At 49.6% G+C, this 27,691-nt stretch overlaps 1 protein-coding gene across 3 annotated transcripts in view; it reads left to right on the top strand.

The window, feature by feature from the left end:
• GRIP2 (glutamate receptor interacting protein 2) overlaps positions 1–27,691 on the top strand; it is a gene marked incomplete at both ends in the record, with an annotated part of 122,880 nt that overhangs the window by 60,985 nt on the left and 34,204 nt on the right. For all 3 annotated transcript variants that reach the window (XM_082848050.1, XM_082848051.1, XM_082848052.1), the window contains 15 exons: positions 2,760–2,840; positions 3,115–3,250; positions 4,046–4,191; positions 4,882–4,968; positions 5,506–5,581; positions 6,763–6,908; positions 7,764–7,911; positions 8,019–8,188; positions 10,314–10,439; positions 10,767–10,916; positions 13,519–13,705; positions 14,215–14,360; positions 15,097–15,177; positions 16,736–16,802; positions 16,901–17,046. In XM_082848050.1, the coding sequence (XP_082704176.1) occupies positions 2,760–2,840; positions 3,115–3,250; positions 4,046–4,191; positions 4,882–4,968; positions 5,506–5,581; positions 6,763–6,908; positions 7,764–7,911; positions 8,019–8,188; positions 10,314–10,439; positions 10,767–10,916; positions 13,519–13,705; positions 14,215–14,360; positions 15,097–15,177; positions 16,736–16,802; positions 16,901–17,046 (1,893 nt within the window). The remainder of the gene's footprint in view (positions 1–2,759; positions 2,841–3,114; positions 3,251–4,045; positions 4,192–4,881; positions 4,969–5,505; positions 5,582–6,762; positions 6,909–7,763; positions 7,912–8,018; positions 8,189–10,313; positions 10,440–10,766; positions 10,917–13,518; positions 13,706–14,214; positions 14,361–15,096; positions 15,178–16,735; positions 16,803–16,900; positions 17,047–27,691) is intronic.

Here is a 27,691-nt window from a genome sequence, read left to right as displayed (position 1 = left end):
TTGACTGAAGGAAAAAGCTCATAATTGCCCATTGCTGGAAGGAGGAGACAGGAAAAACACTCGGATAAAAATATCTCTGTTTTTTGTGCACTTTTCCAGCTGAAAATTGGTGGGAAAGATGTTTTTGAAAAGCCTTCATCTATAAGCATATAATTACCAGGTCCCAGAACAAAAAATAGAGAGAGAGCGGGAGAGAGCAGGCATGTTCTCCGAGGGAGGAGGACTGGGGTCCGAACCCTCCTGGGGTTTTCTATAAATAAAATAATTCCCTCTAATTCTCATGCCTGGGCTGGTTGGAGCCAGCGATAGGGGGAGACACCCCCGTTTTACAGATAAAGAAATAGAGACTCAAGTCACACGGTTAACTAGCAATTCTGTCCTTGCCTTGGTTCTTGGTTTGAATGCTGCCTGTTTGCCCCTGACCTGAGGATGTTTGTGAGAGTGGGGCACTGGCCCCTCTGAACAAGCATCAGTAGACATTGTAGCATTCCTTATGGGTGCCTTTCTGAATGTGGCAGGGGTCTTAGATATCCAGAAGCCCCGTATCTGGCCATCAGCTATCCTGAGTGGCCTCCACCGCCGAGAGAGGTCATCAAGGCCACACCCTAAAATGCACGTGCGTTCTCTACAGAAGAGTCTCTCAAGTCCTCACTTATTGCCCACTGACTCTGCGCACAGTTGTATGAGTCTTGGTTTGCATCATCACACAGTCAGGCCTGTCTGACAGCTGAGCCCAAAGGCAGCAGACCCCCACATCTCAGCTGTGCCAAGTGTGCCATCGCAGCCCAGTTTGGCACCGTGTCATTCACTGGATCAAAATTTGAATATTGGGATGAGGAAAGGGCAGAGAGGTAGTGTTGAAGACACACCACAGAGACACCGCAGGAAATGGGTGTTCTGCTTCAGCAGCCAACATCCCGCACCCTCTGCTTCAGAATCAGCGTTAACCCACCGCTGTTCCGCTCCATTCTTTGGGATTCTACGGCTCTGAATTTGGCAAACTTGATTCTCTGCTTTCTTGTCCGTAGGAGATAATCTTCCCCCTCCCCCACCTCCAGACTCCTAAACTTGGAGCCAGCAAGCTTATCTCTGGTCTTCCCAGGACAGCCCGGGGAGAGAAGGATTTTCCAGTGGCAGAGTCTAATTTGCATGGGATAAGACAGATTTTAATTCCAGAATTGCCCACATGAAATACCAGAGGTGTTCACTGTCACACAGTTGATAGAACCCAGTCTTTTTAATTTTATTAGCTCAGAAACGTCTTGTTGAATCTAAATTAAGTGCAATTTAGGGAACCGTAATAGGAGGCTTTATACTTAATGGGGTGTTGCCTGAATCCGTGGCTGTGGATGTGAACACAGGGCCTAGGGGTGGGGGAGGTGAGCAAAACTGCTGGGGGCCAATTCCCGGGGCCCTGGAAATGATTCGTTATTTCCCACCTTCTGGCAAAGCTAAGGGAACCTATCCCTGGTCGGGAGAAGCCATTTCTCAATGGTTAAAGCTGCAGGTGGTGAAGGTTCTCAGGCTTCCTTGGACCCAGGTTGAGCTACAGCCTTGACCCCAAGCTGAACCTGACCCCGACCCAGCCTGAGCCCCACCCCTGACTCTAAAGCAGTGATTCTCAGTGAGGGGCAGGGCGGGGTTGGGGGCGACAGTATTGCCCCCCCTAGGGCACATGTGGGTTGTCTAGAGTCATTTTTGGTGTGGTGACTGGGGTGGGATGCTACTGTCATCTAGTGGTTAGAGGGCAGGGATGCTGCTAAACATCGTACAGCAATCCAGCAAAAAAAAAATGTCAATAGTGCCGAGGTTGAGAAACGTGCTGTAGATTGTAGATTTCTGGTTCTGACTGAGCCCGGACCTTGGCCAGGCTGTTGCCTGATCTTGACCCAGGTTGACACCACCTCTGGCTGAACGCTAATCTGAGCCCCTCCCCACCTCGTGAAAAGGATGTGGCTGGGATGGGATAAGAGGTTTCTGCCCCCAGCTGGGGCTGATTTCCTCCCTAGCCCCCTCTCTCCCCCTCCTCTGAAGAGTGAGGAGGGGGACAGTCCTGTGAGAGGCCTTGCTGTGGCCAGGGGGCTGCGGAGGGAGTGGCCTGCCCACAGCTGGTGAATGGGCGTGGGGGCAGAGCAGGGAGGGGGGCGGGGTGTAGGCTTGGGTGAGGCCTGAGACAGCAGCAGAAGCCTGGGGGGGTGTACAGTGCCTGGAGGGGCAGGGGTGGGCCCAGAGGCAGCATGGGAGAGCCGGCCCGCTTGACGGTTTGCCAGTTGACCTTACCCATCTCAGTCCAGGGTTGAGAAGGGACTTGGAGAAGGAATGTGACAAAAAGAACCTGGTCAAGGGAGCCTGGAGCATGGGGCAGGGTGGGCAGAGGCGCCTGGGGTCTGGTCCTGGCTATTAGCAGAGGCTGTCGTGGCCAAGGGTTGTGTGACCGTGGGCACAAGTTGTCCCTCTCTGAGCCTCAGCTTCTTTCTGTATATGTGGAATGATAGTTGTGGAGATGGTTAATCACTGGACCATCGTGCAGAGCCCAGTCTGTGGTGGGTGCTCCAAAGAGCGTTACTCAAGAGCACAGACAGAGTTGCCCTTGCGGGGAGAAGCCATGAGGCTCCCCCAGCGGAGACTCAGGTGGAGCTGGTGGCAGGAAGGAACCCCTCTAACAGGCCACATCCACGAAGCAGAAGATTCCCAAGGCAGGAGCGCTTTGCCTGATGGAAATGACAGCGGAACTCAGGGCCTTTCTTTCTCTCCTGCAGACGATGGGCCTTACTCCAAAGGAGGCAAGGACGCAGGAGGGGCTGATGTGGCTCTGGCGTGCCGCAGGCAGAGCATTCCAGGTAACCAGCCTCCTCTCCTTCCCCTTCTCTGTCCTGGAGCACAGAGAGCTCCAGGTGGGGGTCAGACAGCATTGTCTCTGCAGCTAAATCACTTTGTGACCTTAGACTAGTCACTTAACCTCTCTGATCCTCCTTTGTAAGAAGGACATGATTTCACCCAGTGTCATGCAGCCAAGGGTACTGAGGGGACTTACCAAATATTGGCCTCACTTGTCCTGGAGCTGGGGGCCTAGAATTGCCCCACGCTGCCCACTCACCCCCTATCTGTCAGCAGAGGAGTTCCGAGGGGTCACCATGGTGGAGCTGACGAAGAAGGAAGGCAGCACGCTGGGCCTGACCATCTCGGGTGGCACCGACAAGGATGGGAAGCCCAGGGTCTCCAACCTGAGGCCTGGGGGGCTCGCAGCCAGGTGAGAAGTGGGCTCAGTGGGGGCAGCAGGAAGGGGGCCAGGGGGCAGTGGAGGAGGGTACTAGGGCTTTCCGCAGAGCAATCAGACGGCTGTTTCCTGGAGCACCTAAGAGCTTGGTGTCTGTGGAGGGAAGGCCCCCAGTGGAGGCTGGGATTCTAGGCCCCGGCTGCTTCTTTCCCTTTACACCAGAGCTGACTCAGCTCGGCCACAGCATCCCATGCTCACCGCTCTCGGGCCCTCCAGGCCTTTGCATCCTGTTCATCCCCCCACACTGCCTCTGGGAAGCCCCCAGCACCCCAGGCTGAGGCAGGCAATCGGCTCTGCTGGCACAGCCCTGTGTGCCACTTCTGCACACACTGCCTGCACCTATTATTTTACCTCTGGGGTCCCTTGGACCATGAGTTCCATGAAACCTAGGAGTTAGCCTCTCTATCACTGCCCCTCTGGGCCCAGGAAGAGCATTAAGGAATAGCAAAGGGGGTGATGATCTGGCCACTCTGTGGGCTGTCTGGGGCCGGTTAGAGCTATGACTATGAGGGTGACACCTCAGCAGGAGGGAAAGCGGGCAGACCAGCATCAGGCAAAAAGCTGGCCTGGGTGTCGGGCAGGTCTAGGTTAGAATCCCCACTCTCCTAACTCACTCGCTGTCTGACCCTGGACGTGTCTGACCTCTCTGAGCCTCAGCTTGCCCATCTGTAAAATGGGGATCCAGAGACCATAAGGATTCAGTGGGAGGGGGGACATGAAATGCCAGCACCTGTCACCACGCGTGTGCTCTGGCCTCCTTTCTCCCAGGAGTGACCTGCTGAATGTGGGCGACTACATTCGGTCAGTAAACGGGATCCACTTGACCAGGCTCCGCCACGATGAGATCATCACTCTGCTCAAGAATGTGGGAGAGCGTGTGGTGCTGGAGGTGGAGTATGAGCTGCCCCCGCCCGGTGGGTGCCCTTGGACTGGGAACTTTCTCCACTGCCTTGGTCATGGGTGGACAAAGCTGCCTCCTTGCCAGCACCTGGGTGGTGGGTGGGCATCATGCCAGCTGGGGTGGACTGGTCCTGGGGACTGGCCACAAACACCCATGCTGCACCTGGGGCCTTGCCTACAACTGCAGTACGCTGTCACCAGGAGGTGGTAGGGACCTGCTTATAACCCCTTGTCATCCTGCATATTTAGTTTCCAGATGCTTCTCCTTTAGGAGGGAAGGTTTTAGGAATGTCACTGAATAAATTGTTCCCCGCCCTCCCATGCTGCACTGAGTACAGTGGCCTAGGGTTTAGCTTAGCTCTGAATTTTCAAAGTTGGTCTGAAGTCTTGAAATTTGAGTAACTGTCTGGAATTCAGCTCTGGCCTAAGACTGTGAGCCATGGACTCAAGCCTGAGTTCTACTGTTATCTCTGTGGGAGCATGGGCTGGCCCTTTCCCCTCTCTAAGTGGTGGACTGAGTGGGTTATAGGGAAGAGTGTGCCTCTAAGCTTCACTTGTCCTACCTGTAAAATGGGGCAAGGGGAATTTACCCTTCCTGTAATGTCTTTGACTGGTCACCCAACTCTCCTGGAATGAGCTTTGGGGACATCTGCCAGCTTGGTGATGCAACTGAAGGACTCAAGGAGTCCTCCATTTCTCCCCAGCCCCTGAGAACAACCCAGGGATCGTTTCAAAGACAGTGGATGTCTCCCTCTACAAGGAGGGCAATAGCTTTGGCTTTGTCCTCAGAGGTCAGTGTAAGAGTCACATTTGGGGTCAAGGGACGGGAAGGCTAATGCCAATTCTATGTATGTTCTATTTTGCTCTAATGAATTACATACATGTATAATCTTCCTTCTGACTTTTAAGAACCATTAAAATCAAGTATTAAACGGAAAAATTGGCCAAGCAACAAAGTGGCCAAGCAACCATTAAAATCAAGTATTAAATGGAAAAATTGGCCAAGCAACAAATGATTGGGGGGAGTGAGAGGGAAAAGTTGTAACAGAAAATGAAGTTTGGAGCTGCCTAGCAACGAGGGGAAAAAGGGAAATAGGATGAGGTCGCAGGAAAGGAAGCAAGCTAATAGAGAGAGGACTTTGGTCCTATTCCCTACTTTTTGTCCGAACTCTGGGTGGGATTTACAGTTGATACCTCATAGGAGGGACTATGAAAAGCAAGCACAGAGTCCTCAAGCAGATTTAATTAAGGAAGCCTGCTTAAGGTCTGGGTTGGGGCCTCCGGGCACCAGGGAGGGAGTGGATAGATGACTGTCGAATTCTGTCCAGGAGGTGCTCATGAAGACGGGCACAAGTCCCGGCCGCTCGTCCTGACCTACGTGCGGCCCGGCGGCCCTGCCGACAGGTGAGCCTTAGCCGGGATGCAGCTTACAGCCTCACCCTGCACTGCCCTCCCCCAGCTCCCCTAGGAAGAACGCAGAAGGGACATCATACACATTCTCCAGATAAGCAAACTGAGGTCTAGACAGGGGACACCCCTGCCCAGAGTCGCTCAGCAGATTATTGGTGGAGCCAGCACTAAACCCCAAATGAGAGCTTCCCCCAACCTTTCTTCCCCAAGGTCCTGCTATCTCGAGGTGGGTTGGGGGGGGGCGGGATGGGGATGGAGAGTGAGCTTTAGTGTCATATTACCCCTTCCCTGGCCTTCATTTTCCTGTCTGTGGAGTGGGTCCAATAGTGCAGCCCCTAAGAGCTGCTGTGAAGGAAGTGTGGGGCATGGTGACCAGCGTCACTGTGGTCCTCTGTGATGCAGCTTCCCCAGTCCTGGCTGCGCTGCCAGCCTGGCCCTGCCTGAGCCCCGCTCAGAAGCTCAGAAGCGCCAGGAGGAGAGAGTGTGGAGTAGGAACACACCCAGCTTCCAACTCCTGACCCCATGACCTCCCGGCGGGAGATTCCTGGCCATTTTAAGAAACGCCTGGAAAGGCCTTGTCAGAAATCTAAACCTGACCTTGGGACGGGTCTGTGATGAGTTATTCATAGAACCTCCCGGAATAGCTTTGGCCACCTGTTTGGGCAGGCATTCCAGAGCTGGGATGTGACCCAAACCAAGGTGAACACCTCATGCCCCTCCCCTGGGGCCCAGTGGAATTCCTTCCCAGGCATGTTTCTCACCAGCCCAGAATCACTGCTGAGAACCAGGGTGGGGATCTGGGCAGGGACCGCTGTGCTGGCAGCTCGAAGCCTCCAGACTGCCCGCCCCTGATGCTGAGTGGCCCGGCAGGGCTGGGACCCTGTCGGGGCCCTGGTGGTGACCTCGAAGGGCATCTCCAGCTCAGACGCTGGAGGGCTGAGCTGGGACTGAATTTATTAAGCGCCTCTGGGAGGGGTCGGAGCCGACCCGACCCCCATCTTCAGTGCCCGCTTCAGTTATTCAGCTGCTTCCACATAACCTCCCTGGTTCTTTCACCCACATGTGCATTCCTTCCCTCATCCGCTCTGTCCCTTTCTCCTTCACCCGCACCCTGCCCTCCCTCTGTTCTCTGGCTCGCGCTGGGTGAGGCTGACTGACCGGGCCCTTCCCCGCAGGGAGGGCTCCTTGAAGGTGGGGGACAGGCTACTCAGCGTTGACGGGATACTGCTGCATGGGGCCAGCCACGCCACTGCTCTGGCCACCCTGCGGCAGTGCAGCCACGAGGCACTCTTCCAGGTGGAGTATGATGTGGCCATTCCAGGTGAGTTGGGGGCCTACGGGCTAGGGTTGGAGCAGGAAGAGGCCCAGGGATAGAGGGAAGGGGGTAGCAGGTATAGATCCTCACCACTGCAAAGGCTGTGTGACCTTGGCCCAGTCACAGCCTCTCTGAGCCTCTCTGGGTAGTAATACTCTGCCAGGCGTTGTTTGTTGCACTGGGGATCCACCTGAGAACAACACAGATGAGGTCTCCATTCGCATGGGGCTGAGATTCTGGTGGAGAGAGACGGACAATAGATGGAATAAATCACATATAGAGTGTGTCAGATGATGATAAGTGTGTAAAAAAATCAGGGAGAGAGATGGGAAGGCTGCGTGATGCCCTCTAATCTGCAGCTGTCCAGGTGAGAGAAAGGTGATGGTGGCTGGACCAGGCGCTGAGCTGGGGGATAGACGGGGTCAGATTCGGGAAGTACAATGAAGGTCCACTGGCCTGGTTTGCTGATGTTTGGACGTGGGGATGGGGGTGAGAGTAGGAGGAGCAGGGTTTTGTTTTCCAGCCACTGGGTGGGTGAATGGGATGCCGTTTTCTGAAAGGGGGAATGCTCATAGTGAAACCCACAGTTCCGTGTATTCAGTCGGCTCTCGAATATATGCGAGCAAATTAGTATTGTCCAGCAAAGGCCTGGACTCAGAGCCCCTGAGACCTGAATTCCTACCCCTCATCTGCTTCTGAGTGGCTGTGTGACCTTGGACGAGGTCTTTGCCTCCACGCACCTCAGTTTTCTTGTCTGTAAAGTGGGTGCAGTGATCCCTCCCTGGCAGTGAGGGTTAAGTCGAGATGGAGAAAGGTGCTCAATATTTGCATCTCAAACTCTTCTTTCCTTCCACTTACCAGACACAGTGGCCAACGCTTCAGGGCCCTTGATAGTGGAAATAACCAAGACACCAGGGTCCACCTTGGGGATCTCGCTCACCACCGGCTCCCACCGGAACAATCCAGTCATCACCATCGACCGCATCAAGCCGGCCAGTGTGGTGGACAGGTGGGCACCCACTGAGAGCTGCCACGGCGTGGGGGCTGCAGGGGGAGAGCTGCCCAGAGCTCTGTCCGGCTGGACCAGCCTCCCCCTTTGCTCCCTGACCTGGCCAGGAGTGGGGCCCTGCATGCCGGAGACCGCATCCTGTCCATCGATGGCACCAGCACTGAACACTGCTCGCTGCTTGAAGCCACCAAGCTCCTGGCTAGCGTGTCGGAGAAAGTGCGGCTGGAGATCCTACCTGCGCCCCAGAGTCGGCGGCCCCTGAAGCCCTCAGAGGCAGGTGGGTCCCCTTGGCAGACCTCAGAGCTCAAACCTGAAGGCTAATGGACCAAAGCCTTGGGCAGGCTAAAATTTACTGGAACAAATGTCCATTCCCACAGGGAAGCTCGAACTGTCAAGTGCAGCAGCTAAGGGTGGGGAGGTGGGGCGGATAAACAACTTGGGTGTTTGATTTGACAGCTTGCTGGCATGGTTGGCCCAAAAGCTAGTTCCATCACTGGTTATATTAATAGAAGTATAAGGGCTAGAACAAGGGAGGGGACAGTCTTCTGTGCCCTGTGCTACTCAGAGTTTGGACCCTGGACTCAGCTCAGGGCCCTCGGCAGGTCCAGAGGAGGCAGCCAAGCAGTCACGGAGGGCCTAGAGCCACCCCTGTGAGGGGTCGGGGCTCCCAGCTTGGACCAGGGACCTAGGCGCTGGGCAGTTCTAAGAGCAGAGGGAGCAGATGGTCTGGGGTCCCAGAGGGCAGAGCGGGGGCCTGGGGCAGGCTGGAGGGTGGTCAGAGAAAGGCAGCTTCCCGCTCAGGGCAGGCAAGTGCTTCCAGCAGCCTAACCCTTGGGTTTCGAGTTCACATCCCAGCTTCGTCCCTAACAGCTGGACAGGTGCTTTGCCTCTCTGAGCCTCAGCTGCCTCATCTGTAAGTAGGCGTCAAGACCCCGAGTGCACAGGCTTGGTCAAGGGGGTCAGGCTGTGAATTCCAGCCCTTGGGGCACAGTGGGGGAGGGGGGCGAGGATGGAGTCTGCCTGCCCCACCCTTTGCAACCCCAATCTTCCAGAAGAGAAAAATTCTGCAGATCAGATGTGTGGGGACCGGCATCTCTGGTCTCTGCCAGGGTCGGTAAGGACCCCGACAAGCCACAGCAGGGGCTGATGGAGGAGGCTTTGGGGCTTGAAGTCCCGCCCTCTGTTCCCCTACCCCCTGCTGTGGTGCCTGGGCTTCCCACGGGTCATGTGGGTTCACCCACATGACAAGTCTACAAGGTTGGTACAGAGGCGCTGAGGCGCCCAGCAGGGCAGGTCCTTCCAAGAGCACACAGCTGCTGACAGTGCCCCTGGCTCTCACTGAATAAGCCTCTGCTAAGCACCCAGCACTGCTGTAAGCACATCATACGTGCTAACTCATTCTGATCCTCCCAGCTTCCCTAGGAAGTAGCCACTGTCTTTGTCCCATTTTACAGATGTGACAATGAGGCACAGGGGGGCTAAGTGACTTATCCCAGTCCCACAGCTGGTCAGTGGTGGAGCCAGGATTGGACCCGGCTGCTGGCCCCAGAGGTGGCCCAGTCCCCGGGTGGGGTTGGAGTCACCAAACAGGGAGGCAGAGTCAGTGGGCTGAGATCACCGGGAGACCTCACCCATCCCTCCAAGAACATGTTGCACCAGGCTGGACATCCCCCCACAAGTCCTGCAGCAGAAGGAAGAACCAGTACAGGGCCTGGGGCAGTGGGTAGGAGGGGGATGCTGGGGATGTGAGGGGGGCAGGATCTGGTAGAGGGTCTGCGGGGTCCCCTGGGAAGCAGATGCTTAGCTGGAGTAAAGAGTTCGCTGGGGTTGATGCCTGTGGAAGGTGGAGGGGAGGAAGCGGGAACAGCCTCAGACTGCGATGCAGGTCCGGGCAGGCCTGGGCCAACCCAACAGGGACCCAGGTGGCCCCCGAGAGCCCAGCGCAGGGCAGAAATGCCAGGCCCTGGTGCCCTGCGTGCCCAGCCCCCGGCCCAGGCTGCAGCACTGCGGCAGACTCCGAAGGTGCTGCAGCTGGTCATCGTCTGCAAACTGCACTCCTCGGAGCTGACCGGTCAGTTCTTGAGCTCCAAAGCCAGTCAGCCTGGTTCACATCCTGCTCCTCCAGCACCTCCCAGCTGTGGGCCTTGATCTGAGCCAGCTTTCCCTCTCCTGTCCCTGCCTCTCGGGCTGAGCCCCGAGCACGGTGCCTGGCACACAGTGCCCGGTGGGCATCCAGGACGTGCGGGCAAAATCTCGAATGCCTGGCTTGGCTTGGGAAACTCTGCATCTTCTCTTCCTGCTCTCCTCCCCTCATTGTGCGGACAGGAGCTCATCCTTCATGGGTGTGGTGATCCAGACCTGCTCAGTCCCCAACGTCTGTCTCTCCTCTTTCTCCGCCGCAGTGAAGGTGCAGAGGAGCGAGCAGCCACATCGCTGGGACCCCTGCATGTCCTCCTGCCACAGCCCCCGGCCTGGCCACTGCAGGACACCCACCTGGGCCACCCCTGCCAGCCAGGACCAGAACCGATGTAAAGTGCCCTCCCCGCTGTCCCTCTCCCCTATTCCTAGGGAGGGGCTGGAGCCTGCTTTATAGGGAAGGAAGCCAAGACTCAGAGAAGTCAGGGGTCCTCACAGCATCACCTCACACATTAGTGACGAGATGGGCCCCTGTCTGGCAGCTGGGTTTCACCAGGTCTGTGAAAACCCTGCAAGCTTTGAGGCCCAGAGTGGGAGAGACTGGCTCGCAGAGGTCACACAGCGAGCATGGTGGAGGGGGGAAGGCATCCCCGTGTCTCCCTGAGGCAGGGTGAAGGTCTCTGCTGGGGCTCATGGTTCTGTGCTCTCATCTCCCACAGCCTTGTCCTCATCTCCTTTTTCCTCACCGACCATGAACCACGCCTTTCCCTGCACCAATCCCAGTACCCTTCCTCGCGGATCCCAGCCCATGAGCCCCCGGACCACAATGGGACGGAGGAGGCAGCGAAGAAGAGAACACAAGAGCTCATGTAAGCCATGGTCTCTTCCCTCCCCTCTGGGCTGCCTCTGTGCCTGAGAGAGATTTGCCAAAGGGTATGGGGTATTTGGGGCAGGGCTGGGGGTGGGTGGGGGGCATTAAATAGCATGCGTGGTACACCAGGCTGCTGCGGATGGTTGGGCAGGTTGTGCACTGCACAAGGGCACACCTGAGGGGTGACAGTTACTTTGTACACTTTGTCTTGTATTTTTATTATGAAAAATTCCCAGCAGGTGGTGGCAAAGTGTCTTGAGGAAAGGATGCCTTTTCAGATTTGCACGAAGGTCTCACAGTAACTCCATTTCATTTTTCTCTCCTTCAGCCCTCTGATCCATTCCAGGGTGTGGTGTTACTTTGTCTTTACCACCTCTCTGACATTTGTTAATTTTCCCTCAGCCAGAGACACACAGGCCTGAAACTAGCCATCCAGAATATAGTAATTTTTAGTTTTATTAGATATATATTTCTACTTAACTTTTGCTTATAAACATTTCTCTTTATTTATGATCATATATATAGTTCCTTTTGAAATGAAGGTATTTAAGTTTTTTGTTTTTTTTTTTTTTTTTTTGCGGTACGCGGGCCTCTCACTGTTGTGGCCTCTCCCGTTGCGGAGCACAGGCTCCGGACGCGCAGGCTCAGCAGCCATGGCTCACGGGCCCAGCCGCTCCGCGGCATGTGGGATCTTCCCGGACCGGGGCACAAACCCGTGTCCCCTGCATCGGCAGGCGGACTCTCAACCACTGCGCCACCAGCGAAGCCTGTATTTAAGTATTTTTAAAAATGAATAAATGTAAAGACAAATAGTGATGAATGATAATGCAGGAAACATGTGGAAGTAGCAAAAGTCACAAGAATGCCCAGAATTTTGAAATCTTTCCTGGGAAGAATCTTTCCTTTGTTGATGTTGAAAGTGTTCCCAGCCTCCTTCCATGTGAGTTGGGGAGGCCTCCAGAAAGAACGGAAGGTCAGACTGGGCCATTTAGGATTGAACCAGGTGAGGGAAAAGAGAAATATAAGTCATCTGGCACCTGAAAGGAGCGAAATATGGATATGAGCTTCCTGGCAGCCAAGGTGGAAAGGGAAACAGAATTCAGAGTCAGATGAGAGATACAATACCCCTTTACCAGCACCTTTGTCACCCACTGAAGCAGGGGGTGTGTAGGTGAAAAGATTCAGAAGTGTCGTTCACAGGCAGGAGCTTATGGAGCCTGGGAACTCTTGGGACCCCTTACCTGTCTCCTTCCTTAATGATAACAATTAATTCGTTAAATAAAATTTTTTGAACACCTCCAATGTTCCAGGTACAATCTTATCATTGAGGTGAAAAAATAATGAAATAGTGAAAAAATCAATAGTGAAAAAAATAGTGAATATAAATATAATAACACAATATACCCAACAATAAAGTGTTACATGTATTGTAATGTATATATAATATATAAGAAAATAATATATAAAGACACAACAGTATAATTAATAGAAAGAAATATAAGTTTTATTTAATAATTGATATCCTTATCGATATCCTTATCCATATTAATAATACAAATGTATTTTATATATGGAATATAAAATAAAATATATTAAATAACATATCAAATAGTTAAACAGAGTTATCATATGACCCAGAAATTCCACTCTTAAGTAAATGCCCAAGAAAAATGAAAACATATGTCATGTTCACCCAAAAACATATTTACACACGTTTATACAGTGTTATTCATAATACCCAAAAGGTGGAAACAACCCAAATGTCCATCAATGGATGGATTTTAAAAATGTGCTATCATCATACAGTTAGATATTAGCCAGCTTCAAGAAGGAAGGGAGTTTTGATATGTGCTACATGGATGAATCCTGAAAACATTATGCTAATTGAAAGAAACCAGACACAAAAGACCATGTATAGTATGATTCCATTGATATGAAATGTCCTGAATAGGCAACTCTAAAGACATTGAAAGTAGATTCGTGGTTGCTTAGGGCTGGAAGAGATGGGAGGATTTGGGTGATTAACTAAAGGCAATAGGGTTTCTTTAAGGGATTGAAAATGTCCCAAAATTGAGTGAGGGGATGGCTGTACAACTTGAACATACTAAGTATTCAATATACTAAAAACAGAGTGTTGAATTGTACACTCTGTGGGTGTATACTGTGGTAGCCAAATTGTATCTCAATAAAGCTGTTACCAAAAATGGCATAATATATACTATCGTATCTAACAGTAATATAATGTGATATTTGGTATATGATATAATAATAAAATAAATTGAAATATAACACCACACAACATGACATGACATAGTATCACCGACCCTCAGAGCCTCTGTTTTACAACACGGCAGTCCCGAGAGCTGTCTTCCTTAATCCTTGCCACAGCTCTGCCAGGTGGGACTCGTCATCTCATTGCTCAGGTGAGGAAACCAAGGCTTAGAATGGGCCTCGACTTTGCCCCGCCCCACCCCGGGCCAGTCAGGCCTCCCGCTCACTCACCTCTCTGACTTCAGGTGTCTGGGCCGAGGGAGGATGGGCTTTGGCAGGAAGGCGTCCCTGGGGCTGTGCCTTGAGCGCCGTGCCTGCCTGCCCCGCAGTGTCGCTGGCCTCCAGCACCGTGGGGCCAGGCGGCCAGATTGTGCACACAGAGACCACCGAGGTCGTGCTCTGCGGAGACCCCCTCAGCGGCTTCGGTCTCCAGCTGCAGGGAGGCATCTTCGCCACCGAGACCCTCTCCTCCCCACCCCTCGTGCGTTTTATTGAGCCTGACAGCCCGGCGGAGAGGTGAGCCTACTGCCCCCAACCCACTGGGCCTACCACTCTCCAATTCGGGGGTGGGGGGCTTACGGGCAGCCAGGGAAACCAAGTCATACACCAAGCCTGGCTGCACAGTTGTATCTCATCAACTATCACGTCAACCCCGTTACCAGCCCCATTTTGTAGATGAGGAATCTGAGGCTCAGAGAAGCTGATTTCACCTGCCTAGGGTCACACAACTCGAGTGACCCAGGACGTGAACCCCTGTGTGACTGAAGTCAGAGTCCTCTATATACATCTCCTAAGGCATGGCATCATCCGCATTGGACAGACAGAGAAACTGAGGCCCAGCAAGGTCACACTTTAGCCAGAGTCCTGTGGTAAATTGCCTGAGGATCTACAGCTGGCACAGGGTGGAGCTGAGCTTTCCACCCCCGCCCGGGAGGCGGGGCCCAGGTTTGGGCCTGGCCCTGCTCCTGCGCAATGTTCCTGTCTCCCAACGGGGCCTCTTCTCTCTGCCGGGCTGTCCGGTTCAGGTGTGGGCTGCTGCAGGTAGGGGACCGCATCCTGGCCATCAATGGCGTTGCCACCGAGGACGGGACGATGGAGGAAGCCAACCAGCTGCTGCGAGACGCGGCGCTGGCCCACAAGGTCGTGCTGGAGGTGGAGTTCGACGTTGCCGGTGAGTGGGTGCCCTGAGCTTCCTGCTCTCCTTCGGGACCCTGTGCTCCCTCCTCTCACTACCCTGCTCCCCCCAACCTCCCGCCCTGCCCTGATCCTTCTCCCCGCATTTGCAGTGTGTCCCCAGCACTAATGGTGGGAGAAAGGCACTCGCCGGGGTGGAAGGAATTGCACATGCCGGTGTGAGGGTTGATGAGGGTTTTTGCAGTGGAACAGGAGCTGGGGGGTGGGGTGGGATGAGGGTTTACGCAAAGAACCCCAACAACTCGGTTAGAATTCTGGTTCTGTGATTTGCACACTGTGTGACTTTGGACAGGACCCTTCCTCCCCCACCCTTAGTTCCCCCCAGTGTAAAATAGGGAATAGAATCCTCTATCACAAGGGGCGTTGTTCAGACCAGACGAGATAAAGCGTGTGAAAGCACCAGCTGAGGCCCGGCCCATGAGAGGCGTCCAGTAAGTCATTGCTGGATCCGAACGGACTGGGCTGGGCCATGGGGCCCCCGGAGAGACGGCAGCCGTAAGGTTTGGGTTCTAGTCCTGTCTCTGCTCTGACCTGATGGGTGCTTGTCTCCGACAAGTCAGTGCACCATGTCTCAGTTTCCTCATCTGTGGGTGCAAGAAGCAGGATGGGGTTGTTTGGGGTCCCTCCCCACTGGACCAGAATGGGTGTGGGGCAGGGACTCCCTGAGGCCCTTCCCTTGAGTCTCACGTGGGTGTGTGTCTGTTTGCACCCAGAGTCCGTCATCCCGAGCAGCGGCACCTTCCACGTGAAGCTGCCCAAGAGGCGTGGCGTGGAGCTGGGCATCACCATCAGCTGTGAGTCCGCTCCCCGCACGCTCTCCGCCTGCCCCGAGAAAACGCCCAGCACCTGGCCGGGCGGGAAGGCTCTGGGTGGGAGGGAGGGCTGTCTGACGTGGCTTCCCTCCACCACAGTGCCCGGTTGTGTGTCCTTAGGCAAGGCTTCTCAAGGCCTCGGTTTCCCATTCTGCACAATGGGAATCTCCTGGCCTTTTTAGTCTCCGGGGGTAGTGAAGTGGTTTGTAAGGCGCCAGACATACAGGCCAGGTTTAGTTTTCTGTTTGCCTCTGTGTTCCCAGGGCCCAGAAAAGGCCTAGAACACAGTAGATGCTTAATTCATGTTTGTCAAAGGAATGAAAGTGAGGGACTGCAGAATGGAAAGAGAAAGGTAGAATACATAAGCATGGGAACAGTCAGAGCCCTCCCCAGCCTGCATCTCACTCAGGAAAGGCCGAAGTCCTCTGATTTCATCTCCTGCTGTCTCCTCGTCATGCCCCGGAGGGGTAACTGTCCAGAAGGGCTGCTGCCGCAGCTCCTTCCTGCCCCGGACCCTGCAGTCAGTGGTGGTGGGAGTTTAAGCAATCGAGGGGGAGAAGCTTCTTCCAGCCCAGGAACCACTGGGCAGGGCAACCAGGTGTAGTTGCCCAGGTTGTACAGGACACAAGGTGCCCATTCAAGGTACACTTACAGTTTTTTAACATTTTCTCAACAGACTAATTAGAAGGGGCACCTTTGTCTCATTTGCAAAGGTGCTGCATGGGCTAGAAGGACCGCCTTACACCTGGTCACTCATGGAAAAACCCATTAGCACAAATGGATTCTTTCTGCAGGAAAACTCAGCCACCCATTGTCTTAGATCGTGCTCCCTGGGAAACAGCTTTTCACGCTAGGAATTACCTGCAGGGACCTTATTGAGGAGGGCTCTCAGGGTCAACACCTGTGGGCGGAGGAGGCCTCAGGACCAGGCAAAGGGAGGAGCTGTGCTGCGATGTAGTCCCAGTAGAGGGCTCGGCCAATCCCACGGGGAGCTCTTTGCTGGGGAGGCCACTGGAGTTGTCCTGAGCTGAGGCTGGGAGCCTTGCCTTGGCACCACTACGTGAACCAGTCATTGGGTGCAGGCATTTTATTGGGTGAGGCTGCTCCCTCAGCCAAAAGCCATTCCCCAGCGGGATCCTGCTGTGAGCTGTGGCAGCCAGCATTCCCTGCAGCAGCGGAAGGAAGAACTCAATTGTTGAAGTCACCTAGTTCTGGGACCTGGCCCTGTGCCGGGTGCTGGGGACACAGACACCAGCCAGACACAGCCCCTCAGGGAGCTCCGTTTGCTGGGAGATGGGCTGAGCATGGGAGGTGTTGTCGCACTTTGTCTAGTTAATCTCTGACGTCCCCGTGAACTCTGTGGCCTCATCCCCATTTTACAGAGGGGAAATTGAGGCACAGAGAGAGGAGCTGATTTGCCCACAGTCAGCCAGCCAGGGAGCTGTGGGAGCAGGGCGCGTGGCTCCAAGTCTACGCCCAGCTCCTGGGCCCCCCAAGGCTGAAGTGACCAAAGGTGGGCTTCATGGCTCCTTCCCTCCAGCAGCCAGCAGGAAGCGAGGGGAGCCCCTGGTCATCTCCGACATCAAGAAAGGCAGCGTGGCGCACAGGTAGGGGAGCCCCTGGCAGGGCAGGGGGCTGGCCCACGAGGATGGGCTCGGGGCCTGCGTGTGCCAGGCTCCTTCCTGTCCCCACCCTGCTCCTGCAGGACGGGCACCCTCGAGCCGGGCGACAAGCTGCTGGCCATCGACAACATCCGCCTGGACAACTGCCCCATGGAGGACGCTGTACAAATCCTGCGCCAGTGTGAGGACCTGGTGAAGCTGAAGATCCGCAAGGATGAGGACAACTCCGGTGAGGGCCCTGACCGCTCCACCACCAGCCCCCGACCCTGCCCGCGCAGACCAGACAGTGCCCAGCTGGCAGTCCGGGGCTCCCTGCGGCCAAGGAGGGAGCGTGGTGGGTGCCACCCAGGGGCTGCTGGTGGAGACCCCTTGAATGAGGATGCAGTGGGGTGGGTGACAGATTCCTCCCTACCCCCGGGTCTGGGCTTCTCCAAGGGCCCTTGCGAGGTTGGCTGGAGTTTGACGGCAGCTTGGATCCAACAAGCCCTGCACAAAGCCACTGTGGGCAAATGATTGGGTGGGATGGTGAATGGGTGGGGGTGGGAGATGTACCACTCCATGGGTGGCTGTGAGTAAGCCGAGGCTGCAAACTCAGACACATCTGAGGCTGGACAGCTGACAGGAGTGAGTGAATTGGGCTGAAGGTAAGAAAAACAATACAGTTTGGGTAGACAGAAGGAAGGGGAGAGAATCTCTTGTTCAGACGGGCAGCTGCTGCCAGCTCCTATCCTGGGAAAGAGGATCACTTGTGGGCAGCTTTCAAATTTTTTAAGAAAAACTGGAAATCTGGGGTTTTCTTATCATCACCACCATATCCTTGTTATTTTGTGTGGTGTGTGAAATCTTTATTATAAAATGCTGCTTCCACATTTCTGTCCTTTTTAGAATAGCTGTTTGAGTGGAAGGAGACATTTCTGGAAGCAGAAGATGGCCTCAGTTGGTGCTATCTGAAGTCCTGGCATGGGGGAATGGATGTGTTAATGCGGGAGGAATGGGTGAATTAATGACTGATGGAATGTTTGAACTAATGGCTGAGGAAATAGGTGTATTAATGGCATGAAAGAATGGGTGTATTAGTGGCAAAAGGAATGGATGATATAATGGCTGAGGGAAAGGGTGGGGTAAGGGCATGAGGGAATGGCTGAATTAATGGCTGAGAGAATGGGTGAATTAATGGCTGAGGTAATGGGTGAATTAATGGCAGAGGGAATAGCTGTATTAATGGCTGGAGGAATAGGTGTATGAGTGGCTGAGGGAATGTGTGTATTAGTGGCTGAGAAAGTACATGAATTAGGCTGATGGAAAGGGTGTATTAATGGCATCAGGGAATGGTTGAACTAATGGTAGATAAAATGGGTGCATTAATGGTTGAGGGAATGGGTAAATTAATGGCAGGAGGCAATGGGTGTATTAATGGCTGAGACAATGGGTGTATTAATGGCTGAAGGAATGGATGAAATAATGGCTGAGAAGAGTGGTGTATTAATGGAGACCGAATGGGTGAATTAATGGCTTAGGGAATGGGTGTATTAATGGCATGAAGGAATGGGTGAATTAATGGCATGAAGGCATGGGTGAGTTAATGGCTTAGGGAAAGGCTGAATTAATGGCTGAGGGAATCTATATTAGGGCTGAGGGAATGGGTGAATTGAAGGCTGAGGGAAGGGGTGAACTAAAGGTGGAGAGAATAGGTGTTTAAATGGCAGGATGGAATGGGTGTATTAATGGCTGAGGGAAAGGGTGAATTAATGGCATGAGGGAATGGTTGATTACCAGGCTAAGGGAATGAGTAAACTACAGGCTGAGGGAATAGGTGTTTTAATGGCATGATGGAATGGGTATATATATATATATATTTTTTATTTATTTATTTTTGGCTGCGTTGGGTCTTCGTTGCTGCACGCAGGCTTTCTCTAGTTGAGGTGAGCGGGAGATACTCTTCGTTGTGGTGCGCGGGCTTCTCATTGCGGTGGCTTCTCTTGTTGTGGAACATGGGCTCTAGGCACATGGGCTCTAGGCACATGGGCTTCAGTAGTTGTGGCATACAGGCTCTAGAGCACAGGCTCAGTAGTTGTGGCGCACGGGCTAAGTTGCTCTGCGGCATGTGGGATCTTCCCGGACCAGGGCTCGAACCTGTGTCCCCTGCATTGGCAGGTGGATTCTTAACCACCACGCCACCAGGGAAGCCCGGAATGGGTATATTATTGGTTGAGGCATTGGGTATATTAATGAGTTCAGGAATGGATGAGCTAATCGTTGAGGGGAGTGGTGAATTAATGGAGACAGAATGGGTGAATTAAAGGCTGCAGGAATCTGTGTATTATGGGTCAGGGAATGGGTAAATGAATGGCATGAGGAAATAGATGAATTAATGGCTTAGGGAATGGGTGACATAATGGTCAAGGCAATGGCTCCATAATGGCATGAGGGAATGGATGAACTAATGGCTAAGAGAATGGGTTTTTTAGGCATGAGGGAATTGGTGTATTAATGGCAGAGGGAAGAGGTGAATTAATGGCTGAGTCAATGTGTAAAGTAATGACTGAGGGAATGAGTGTATTAATGGCTGAAGGAATAAGTGAGTTAATGACTCAGGGTATGGGTGAATTAATGGCTGAGGGATTGGCTGAATTAATGGTGGAGAGAATGCCTGAATTAATAACTCAGGGATTGTCTCAATTAATGGCTGAGGAAATGGGTGAATTAATGGATGTGGGAATGTATGTATTAGTGCCTGAGGGAATTGGTGTATCAAAGGCTGAGGGAATGGCTTAAATAATGGCTGAGGATTAGTGGCTAAAGGAAGGTGTGATTGAGTGCCTGAAGGAATGGGTATATTAAGGGATGAGGCAATGGATAAACTAATGGCTCAGGGACCTGTGAACTAATGATTGAGGTAACAGTGAACTAATGGTTGAGCAAATGGGTTTATAAATGAGACAGGGAACGGGTGTATTAATGGCATGAGGGCATGGGTGGACTAATTGCTAAGAGAATGGGTATATTAGGCATTAGGGAATCGGTGTATTATTATATTATCGGTGTATTATATGGTTGCCGGAATAGGTGAATTATGGCTGAGGGAATGTGTGAAGTAATGACTAAAGGAATGAGTATATTAGTGGCTGAGGGAATAGGTGAGTTAATGACTTAGAGATGGGTGAATTAATGGCTGAGAGAAAAGGTGAATTAATGGATACGGGAATGGGTGAATTAATGGACATGAGAATGTGTGTACAGTATTAATAGCTGAGGGAATTGGTGTATCAAAGGCTGAAAGAATGGCTGTATTAATGGCTGAGGGACTAGCTGAAGTAATGGCTGGAGGAATGGGTGCATTAGTGACCTAGGTTATGGGTGTATGAGTGGCTGAGGGAATGGGTGCCGGAGTGTATGATTTAAATGAAATGGAGAGGGACTTGCCTGACAGTCCAGTGTTTAAGACTTCGCCTTCCAATGCAGGGGGTGCGGGTTTGAAACCTGGTCGGGGAGCTAAGATCCCACATGCCTCGTGGCCAAAAACCAAAACATAAAACAGAAGCAATATTGTAGCAGTTTAAAAAGACCTTAAAAATGGTCATCATCAAAAAAAAATGTTTAAACAATAAAATAAAAAAATGGAGAAATGTGTGTATTAATGGCTAAGGGAATGGCTGAATTAATGGCCGAGAGAATGGTTGAATTAGTGCTGAGAGAATGGGTGCATTGAAGGCCTAATAAATGGGTGTATTAGTGGTTGAGGGAATGAGTGAACTAATGGCAGAGGGAATGTGTGAATTAATGCCTGAAGGACTGGGTGGATTAGTGGATTACAGTATGGGTGAACTAAGGCGGAAAGAATGGGTGAATTAATGGTAGAGGGAATGGGTAAATTAATGGCTGAGGAAATGGATGAATTAATGGCTAGGGATGGGTGAATTAATGGATGGAGGAGTGTGTGTATTAATGGTTAAGGGAATTGCTGTATCAAAGGCTATGGGAATGGCTGAAATAATGGCTGAGGGATTGGCTGTATTAATGACTGACACAGCAGGTAAATTAATACCTGAGAAAATGGGTGCATTAATGGCCGAATATGTGGGTGTATTTGTGGCTGAGAGAATGGGGGAATGTCTGAAGAAATAGTTTAATTAATGGCCGAGAGAATGTCTCAGGGATTGGCTGAATTAATGGGTGAGAGAATGGGTGCATTATTCGCCTAGATAATGGGTGTATTACTGTTTGAGGGAATGGATGAACTAATTTCTTAAGAAATGGGCGAATGTAGCTTATGGAATGGGTGAACTAATGGCTGATGTAATAGGTGAATTAATGCTTGGAGGAACTAGGTTCATTAGTGGCTTAGAGAATGACTGAACTTACGGCAGAAAAAAATGGGTGAATTAATGACTTACGGAAATGGTGGGTTAGTGGCTGAGCGGATGGATGAATTAATAGCTGAAGGAAAGTTTGTGTTAGGCCTGACGGTATGCATTAATTAATGCCAAGAGGAAGTGAGTGTATTAATGGCTGAGGGAATAGATGAATTAATGGCTGAAGGAATGGGTGTATTAATGGCATGAAGGAATGGGTATATTATAGATAAGGGGATAGGTGTATTAATGGCTCAGGGAATGGGTGTATTAAAGGCTCAGGGAATAGGTGAATTAATGGTTGAGGGGATGGGTAAACTAATGGCTGAGAGAATGGATAAACTAATGGCTGAGGTAGTAAGTGAACTAATTCCTAAGTTAACTAGTGAATTAATGGCTGAGGGAATGAATGAATGAATGAATGGCTGCAGGAGGTGTATTAGTGGCTTCAAGGATGGGTGAAACTGGATGAGAATATGGCCGGCTTAATGTTGGAGAGAATGGGTGAATTAATGGTGAGGAATGGGTGATTTAGTGGGTGAAAGATTGGCTGACTTAATGGCTGAGGGAAAACTTAATAAATGGCTGAGGGAATGGGTGAATTAATGGAGGTGTGAATGAGTGAATTAGTGGATGGGGGAATGTGTGTATTAATGGTTGAGGGAATTGGTGTATCAAAGGCTTTGAGAATGGATGAAATAATGGCTGAGGGACTGGCTGAATTAATGGCGGGGATATGGGTGAACTAACTGCTGAGTGAATGGGTGTATAGGAATAAAACAATTGGTGTATTAATGGCTGATGGAATGGGTGAATTAATAGTTGAAAGAATGGGTGCATTAGTGGCCTAGAAAATGGGTGTATTAGTGGTTGAGGGAATGGTTGTATTAATGGCATGAGACAATGGGTATATTATAGATGAAGGAATAGGTGTATCAATGGCTCAGGGAATGGGTGTATTAAGGGCTGAGGGATAAGGTGAATTAATAGTTGAGTTAATGGGTGAATTATTGCCTGAGGGAATGGGTGAACTAATTCCTACGGTAATCAGTAAACTAATGGATGAGGGGATGGATGAATGAATAGCTGCCGGAAGAGATGTATTAGTGGCTGAAATAATGGGTGATAAAATGGCTGACTTAATGGTGGACAGAATGGATGAATTAGTGGCTGACGGAATGAGTCATAACAGCTGAGGGAATGGGTGAACTAGTGGCATGAGGGAATGGGTACATTAATGGATTGAAGAATAGGTGTATTAATGGATGAGGGAATAGCGGAGGGAAAGGGTGAGTTAATAGCTGAGTGAATGGATGTATTTGAGTCTAATGGAATGGGTGAACCAATGTCTTAGGAAATGGGTGAATGTGGCTGATGAAATGGCTGAACTAATAGCTGAGGGAATAGGTGAATTAATGCCTGAGGGAATGGTTGAATTACCACCTGAGGGTATAGGTTAATTAATGGCTGAAGGAATGGGTGAATTAAAGGCTGAGAGAGTACTGAATTAATGACTGAGAGAATGGGTGTATTAGTTGGCTAGGAAATTGGTACATTAGTGGCTGAGGGAATGGGTGAACGAATGTCTTAGGAAATGGGTGAATGTTGCTGATGGAATGGGTGAATTAACAGCTGAGGGAATAGGTGAATTAATGCCTGAGGGAATAGGTGAATTAATGCCTGAGGGACTGGGTGCATTAGTGCCTTAGAGAATGAGTGGAAAGACAAACGGTGGATAGAATGAGTGAAATATGGCAGAGGGAATAGGTGAATTAATGATTTACGGAAATCGTGTATTTGTGGCTGAGAGCATGAGTGAAGTAATGGCTGAGAGAACGGATGAATTAATAGGTAGCGGAAAGCTTGCTTGAGGGCCGAGGGAATGGGTGAGTTAATGGCATGAGGAAATGGGTGAATTAATGGCTGAGAGAATGGATATATTAATGGCTGAGGGAGTGGATATATTAATGGCTGAGGAAATGGCTGAATAGCTGAGGGAGTCTATATTAGGGCTGAGGGAATGGGTGAATTAATGGCTGAGGGAATCATTAGGGACAAGGGAATGGTGAATAATGGCATGAAGGAATAGGTATGTCAGTGGCTGAGGTTTATCAACAGCAGAGGGAATGGGTGAATTAATAGCTGAAGGAATGGGTGAATTATTGCTGAGGGAATGTGTGAAGTAATGGCTGAGGGATTGGCTGAATTAATAGCTGAGAGAATGGGTGAATTAATGGGTGTGGGAATGTGTGTATTAAAGGCTGATGGAATTGGTGTATCAAAGGCTGAGAGGATGGCTGAATTAATGGCTGAGGGAATAGTTCAAGTAATGACTGAAGGAATAAGTGAATTAAGGGCTGAGGTGGTGGGTGAATTAAAGGCTGAGGAAATGCATGTATTAGTTTTTGAGGGAATAAATGAACAATGGCTGAGCGATGGGTGTATCAATGTCATGAGGGAATGGATGTATCAGTGGCATGAGGAAATGGGTGAATTAATGGCCAAGGGAATGAGTGAATTAGTGGCTATGGAATGGGTGTATTAGTGGCTAAGGGAATGAGTAATAATGACTGAAGGAAAGGGTGCATTAATGGTTGAGGGAATGGGTAAATTAATGGCAGGAAACAATGGTTGTATTAATGCTGAGGAAATAGATGAATTAATGGCTGGGAGAATGAGTGTATTAATGGCATGAAGCACGGGTATATTAATGGGTGATGGAATGGATGAATTAATGGCTGAGAGGAGTGGTGAATTAATGGAGAGGCAATGGATGAATTAAGGGCTGAGTGAGTGTGTGTATAAGAGCTGAAGGAAGGGGTAAATGTCATGAGGGAATGAGTGACCTAATGACTAAGGGAATGGGTGTATTAGACTGAGGGAATCGGTGTATTAATGGTGGAAGGAATAGGTGAATTAATGGCTTAGGAACTGGGTGAACTTTGGCTGAGGGTATAGGTAAATTAATGGCTGAAGTAATCGGTGAGTTAATGGCAAGGGAATGGGTGGATGATGGCATAAGGAAATGGCTATATTAATGCCTGTGGGAATAGATAAATTAATAGCTGAGGCAATGGTTGAATTTATGGCTACGTGAATGCATCTATTCGTTTTTGAGGAAATAAATGAACAATGGCCGAGGGATGGGTGTATCAGTATCATGAGGGAAAGGTGTATTAATGGCTGAGGGAATGGATGAATTAATGGCTGTGGGAAGAGGTCAATTAATGTTGAGGGAATGGGTGAATTTTTTTCTTGGAATTTTTGAATTTAATTTTTTATACAGCAGGTTCTTATTAGTTATCTATTTTATACATATTAGTGTATATATGTCAATCCCAATCTCCCAATTCATACCACCACCACCACCACCCGCCACTTTCTCCTGCTTGGTGTCCATACGTTTGTTCCCTATATCTGTGTCTGTATTTCTGCCCTGCAAACCGGTTCATCTGTACCATTTTTCTAGGTTCCACATATATGAGTTAATATATGATATTTGTTTTTCTCTTTCTGACTTACTTCACTCTGTATGACAGTCTCTAGATCCACCCACATCTCTACAAATGACCCAGTTTCATTCCGTTTTATGGCTGAGTAATATCCCATTGTGTATATGTGCCACATCTTCCTTATCCATTCGTCTAAATATCCTAAATATCGATGGGCATTTATGTTGCTTCCATAACCTGGCTGTTGTAAATAGTGCTGCAGTGAACATTGGGATGCATGTGTCTTTTTGAATTATGGTTTCCTCTGGGTATATGCCCAGTAGTGGGTTTGCTGGGTCATAAGGTAATTCTATTTTTAGTTTTTTAAGGAACCTCCATACTGTTCTCCATAGTGGCTGTATCAATTTACATTCCCACCAACAGTGCAAGAGGGTTCCCTTTTCTCCACACCCTCTCCAGCATTTGTTGTTTGTAGATTTTCTGATGATGCCTATTCTAACTGGTGTGAGGTGATACCTCATTGTAGTTTTGATTTGCATTTCTCTAATAATTAGTGAGGCTGAGCAGCTTTTCATGTGCTTCTTGGTCATCTGTATGTCTTCTTTGGAGAAATGTCTGTTTAGGATTTCTGGCCCATTTTTGGATTGGGTTGTTTGTTTTTTTAATATTGAGCTGCATGAGCTGTTTATATATTTTGGAGATTAATCCTTTGTCTGTTGATTCGTTTGCAAATATTTTCTCCCATTCTGCGGGTTGTCTTTTGGTCTTGTTTATGGTTTCCTTTGCTGTGCAAAAGCTTTGAAGTTTCATTAGGTCCCATTTGTTTATTTTTGTTTCTATTTCCATTACTCTAGGAGGTGGATCAAAAAAGTTCTTGCTGATCTTGAGAATGAAAAATGGAGCTGGAGGAATCAGGCTTCCTGACTTCAGACTATACTACAAAGCTACAGTAATCAAGACAGTAAGGTACTGGCACAAAAACAGAAATATAGATCAATGGAACAGGATAGAGAGCCCAGAGATAAACCCATGCACATATGGTTACCTTATCTTTGATAAAGGAGGCAGGAATGTACAGTGGAGAAAGGACAGCCTCTTCAGTAAGTGGTGCTGGGAAAACTGGACAGGTACATGTAAAAGTATGAGATTAGAGCACTCCCTAATACCATACACAAAAATAATCTCAAAGTGGATTAAAGACCTAAATATAAGGCCAAAAACTATCAAACTCTTAGAGGAAAACATAGGCAGAACACTCTATGACATAAATCACAGCAAGATCCTTTTTGACTCACCTTCTAGAGAAATGGAAATAAAAACAAAAATAAACAAATGGGACCTAATGAAACTTCAAAGCTTTTGCACAGCAAAGGAAACCATAAACAAGACCAAAAGACAACCCTCAGAATGGGAGAAAATATTTGCAAATGAAGAAACTGACAAAGGACTAATCTCCAAAATTTACAAGCAGCTCATGCAGCTCAGTATCAAAAAAACAAACAACCCAATCCAAAAATGGGCAGAAGAACTAAATAGACATTTCTCCAAAGAAGATATACAGATTGCCAACAAACACATGAAAGAATGCTCAACATCATTAATCATTAGAGAAATGCAAATCAAAACTATAATGAGGTATCATCTCACACCAGTCAGAATGGCCATCATCAAAAAATCTAGAAACAATAAATGCTGGAGAGGGTTGGAGAAAAGGGAACCCTCTTGCACTGCTGGTGGGAATGTGAATTGGTACAGCCACTATGGAGAACAGTATGGAGGTTCCTTAGAAAACTACAAATAGAGCTACCATATGACCCAGCAATCCCATTACTGGGCATATACCCTGAGAAAACCATAATTCAAAAAGACATATGCATCCCAATGTTCATTGCAGCTCTATTTACAATAGCCAGGAGATGGAAACAACCTAAGTGTCCATCATTGGATGAATGGATAAAGAAGATGTGGCACATATATACAATGGAATATTACTCAGCCATAAAAAGAAACGAAATTGAGTTATTTGTAGTGAGGTGGATGGACCTAGAATCTGTCATACAGAGTGAAGTAAGTCAGAAAGAGAAAGACAAATACCATATGCTAACACATATATATGGAATCTAAGGGGGAAAAAAATGTCATGAAGAACCTAGAGGTAAGACAGGAATAAAGACACAGACCTACTAGAGAATGGACTTGAGGATATGGGGAGGGGGAAGGGTAAGCTGTGATAAAGTGAGAGAGTGGCATGGACATATATACACTACCAAACGTAAAATAGATAGCTAGTGGGAAGCAGCCGCATAGCACAGGGAGATCAGCTCAGTGCTTTGTGACCACCTAGAGGGGTGGGGTAGGGAGGGTGGGAGGGAGGGAGACACAAGAGGGAAGAGATATGGGAACATATGTATATGTATAACTGATTGACTTTGTTATAAAGTAGAAACTAACACACTATTGTAAAGCAATTATACTCCAATAAAGATGTTAAAAAAAAAAAAGCATGGAAGAATGCCAAACAATGAGTTTAAACAATTAAAGCAGCTAAAACTGGGGGGAAAAAAGATCTTGCTGTGATCTATGTCAAAGAGTGTTCTTCCTATGTTTTCCTCTAAGAGTTTTATAGTGTCCAGTCTTACATTTAGGTCTCGAATCCATTTTGAGTTTATTTTTGTGTATGGTGTTAGGGAGTGTTCTAATTTCATTCTTTTACATGGAGCTGTCCAGTTTTCCCAGCACCACTTATTGAAGAGACTGTCTTTTCTCCATTGTATATCCTTGCCTCCTTTGTCATAGATTAGCTGACCCTAGGTGTGTGGGTTTATCTCTGGGCTTTCTATCCTGTTCCATTGATCTATATTTCTGTTTTTGTGCCAGTACCATATTGTCTTGATTACTGTAGCTTTATAGTATAGTCTGAAGTCAGGGAGCCTGATTCCTCCAGCTCCATTTTTCTTTCGCAAGATTGCTTTGGGTATTCAGGGTCTTTTGTGTTTCCATACAAGTTGTAAAATTTTTTGTTCTTATTCTGAGAAAAATGAGGTTGGTAATTTGATAGGGGTTGCATTGA

Source organism: Leucopleurus acutus (genome assembly GCF_964270905.1).
Source record: "Leucopleurus acutus genome assembly, chromosome: 10".
Lineage (NCBI taxonomy): Eukaryota > Metazoa > Chordata > Mammalia > Artiodactyla > Delphinidae > Leucopleurus > Leucopleurus acutus.
The sequence above is the reverse complement of the archived record's forward strand: the minus strand, read 5'-3'. Positions and strand labels throughout refer to the sequence as shown.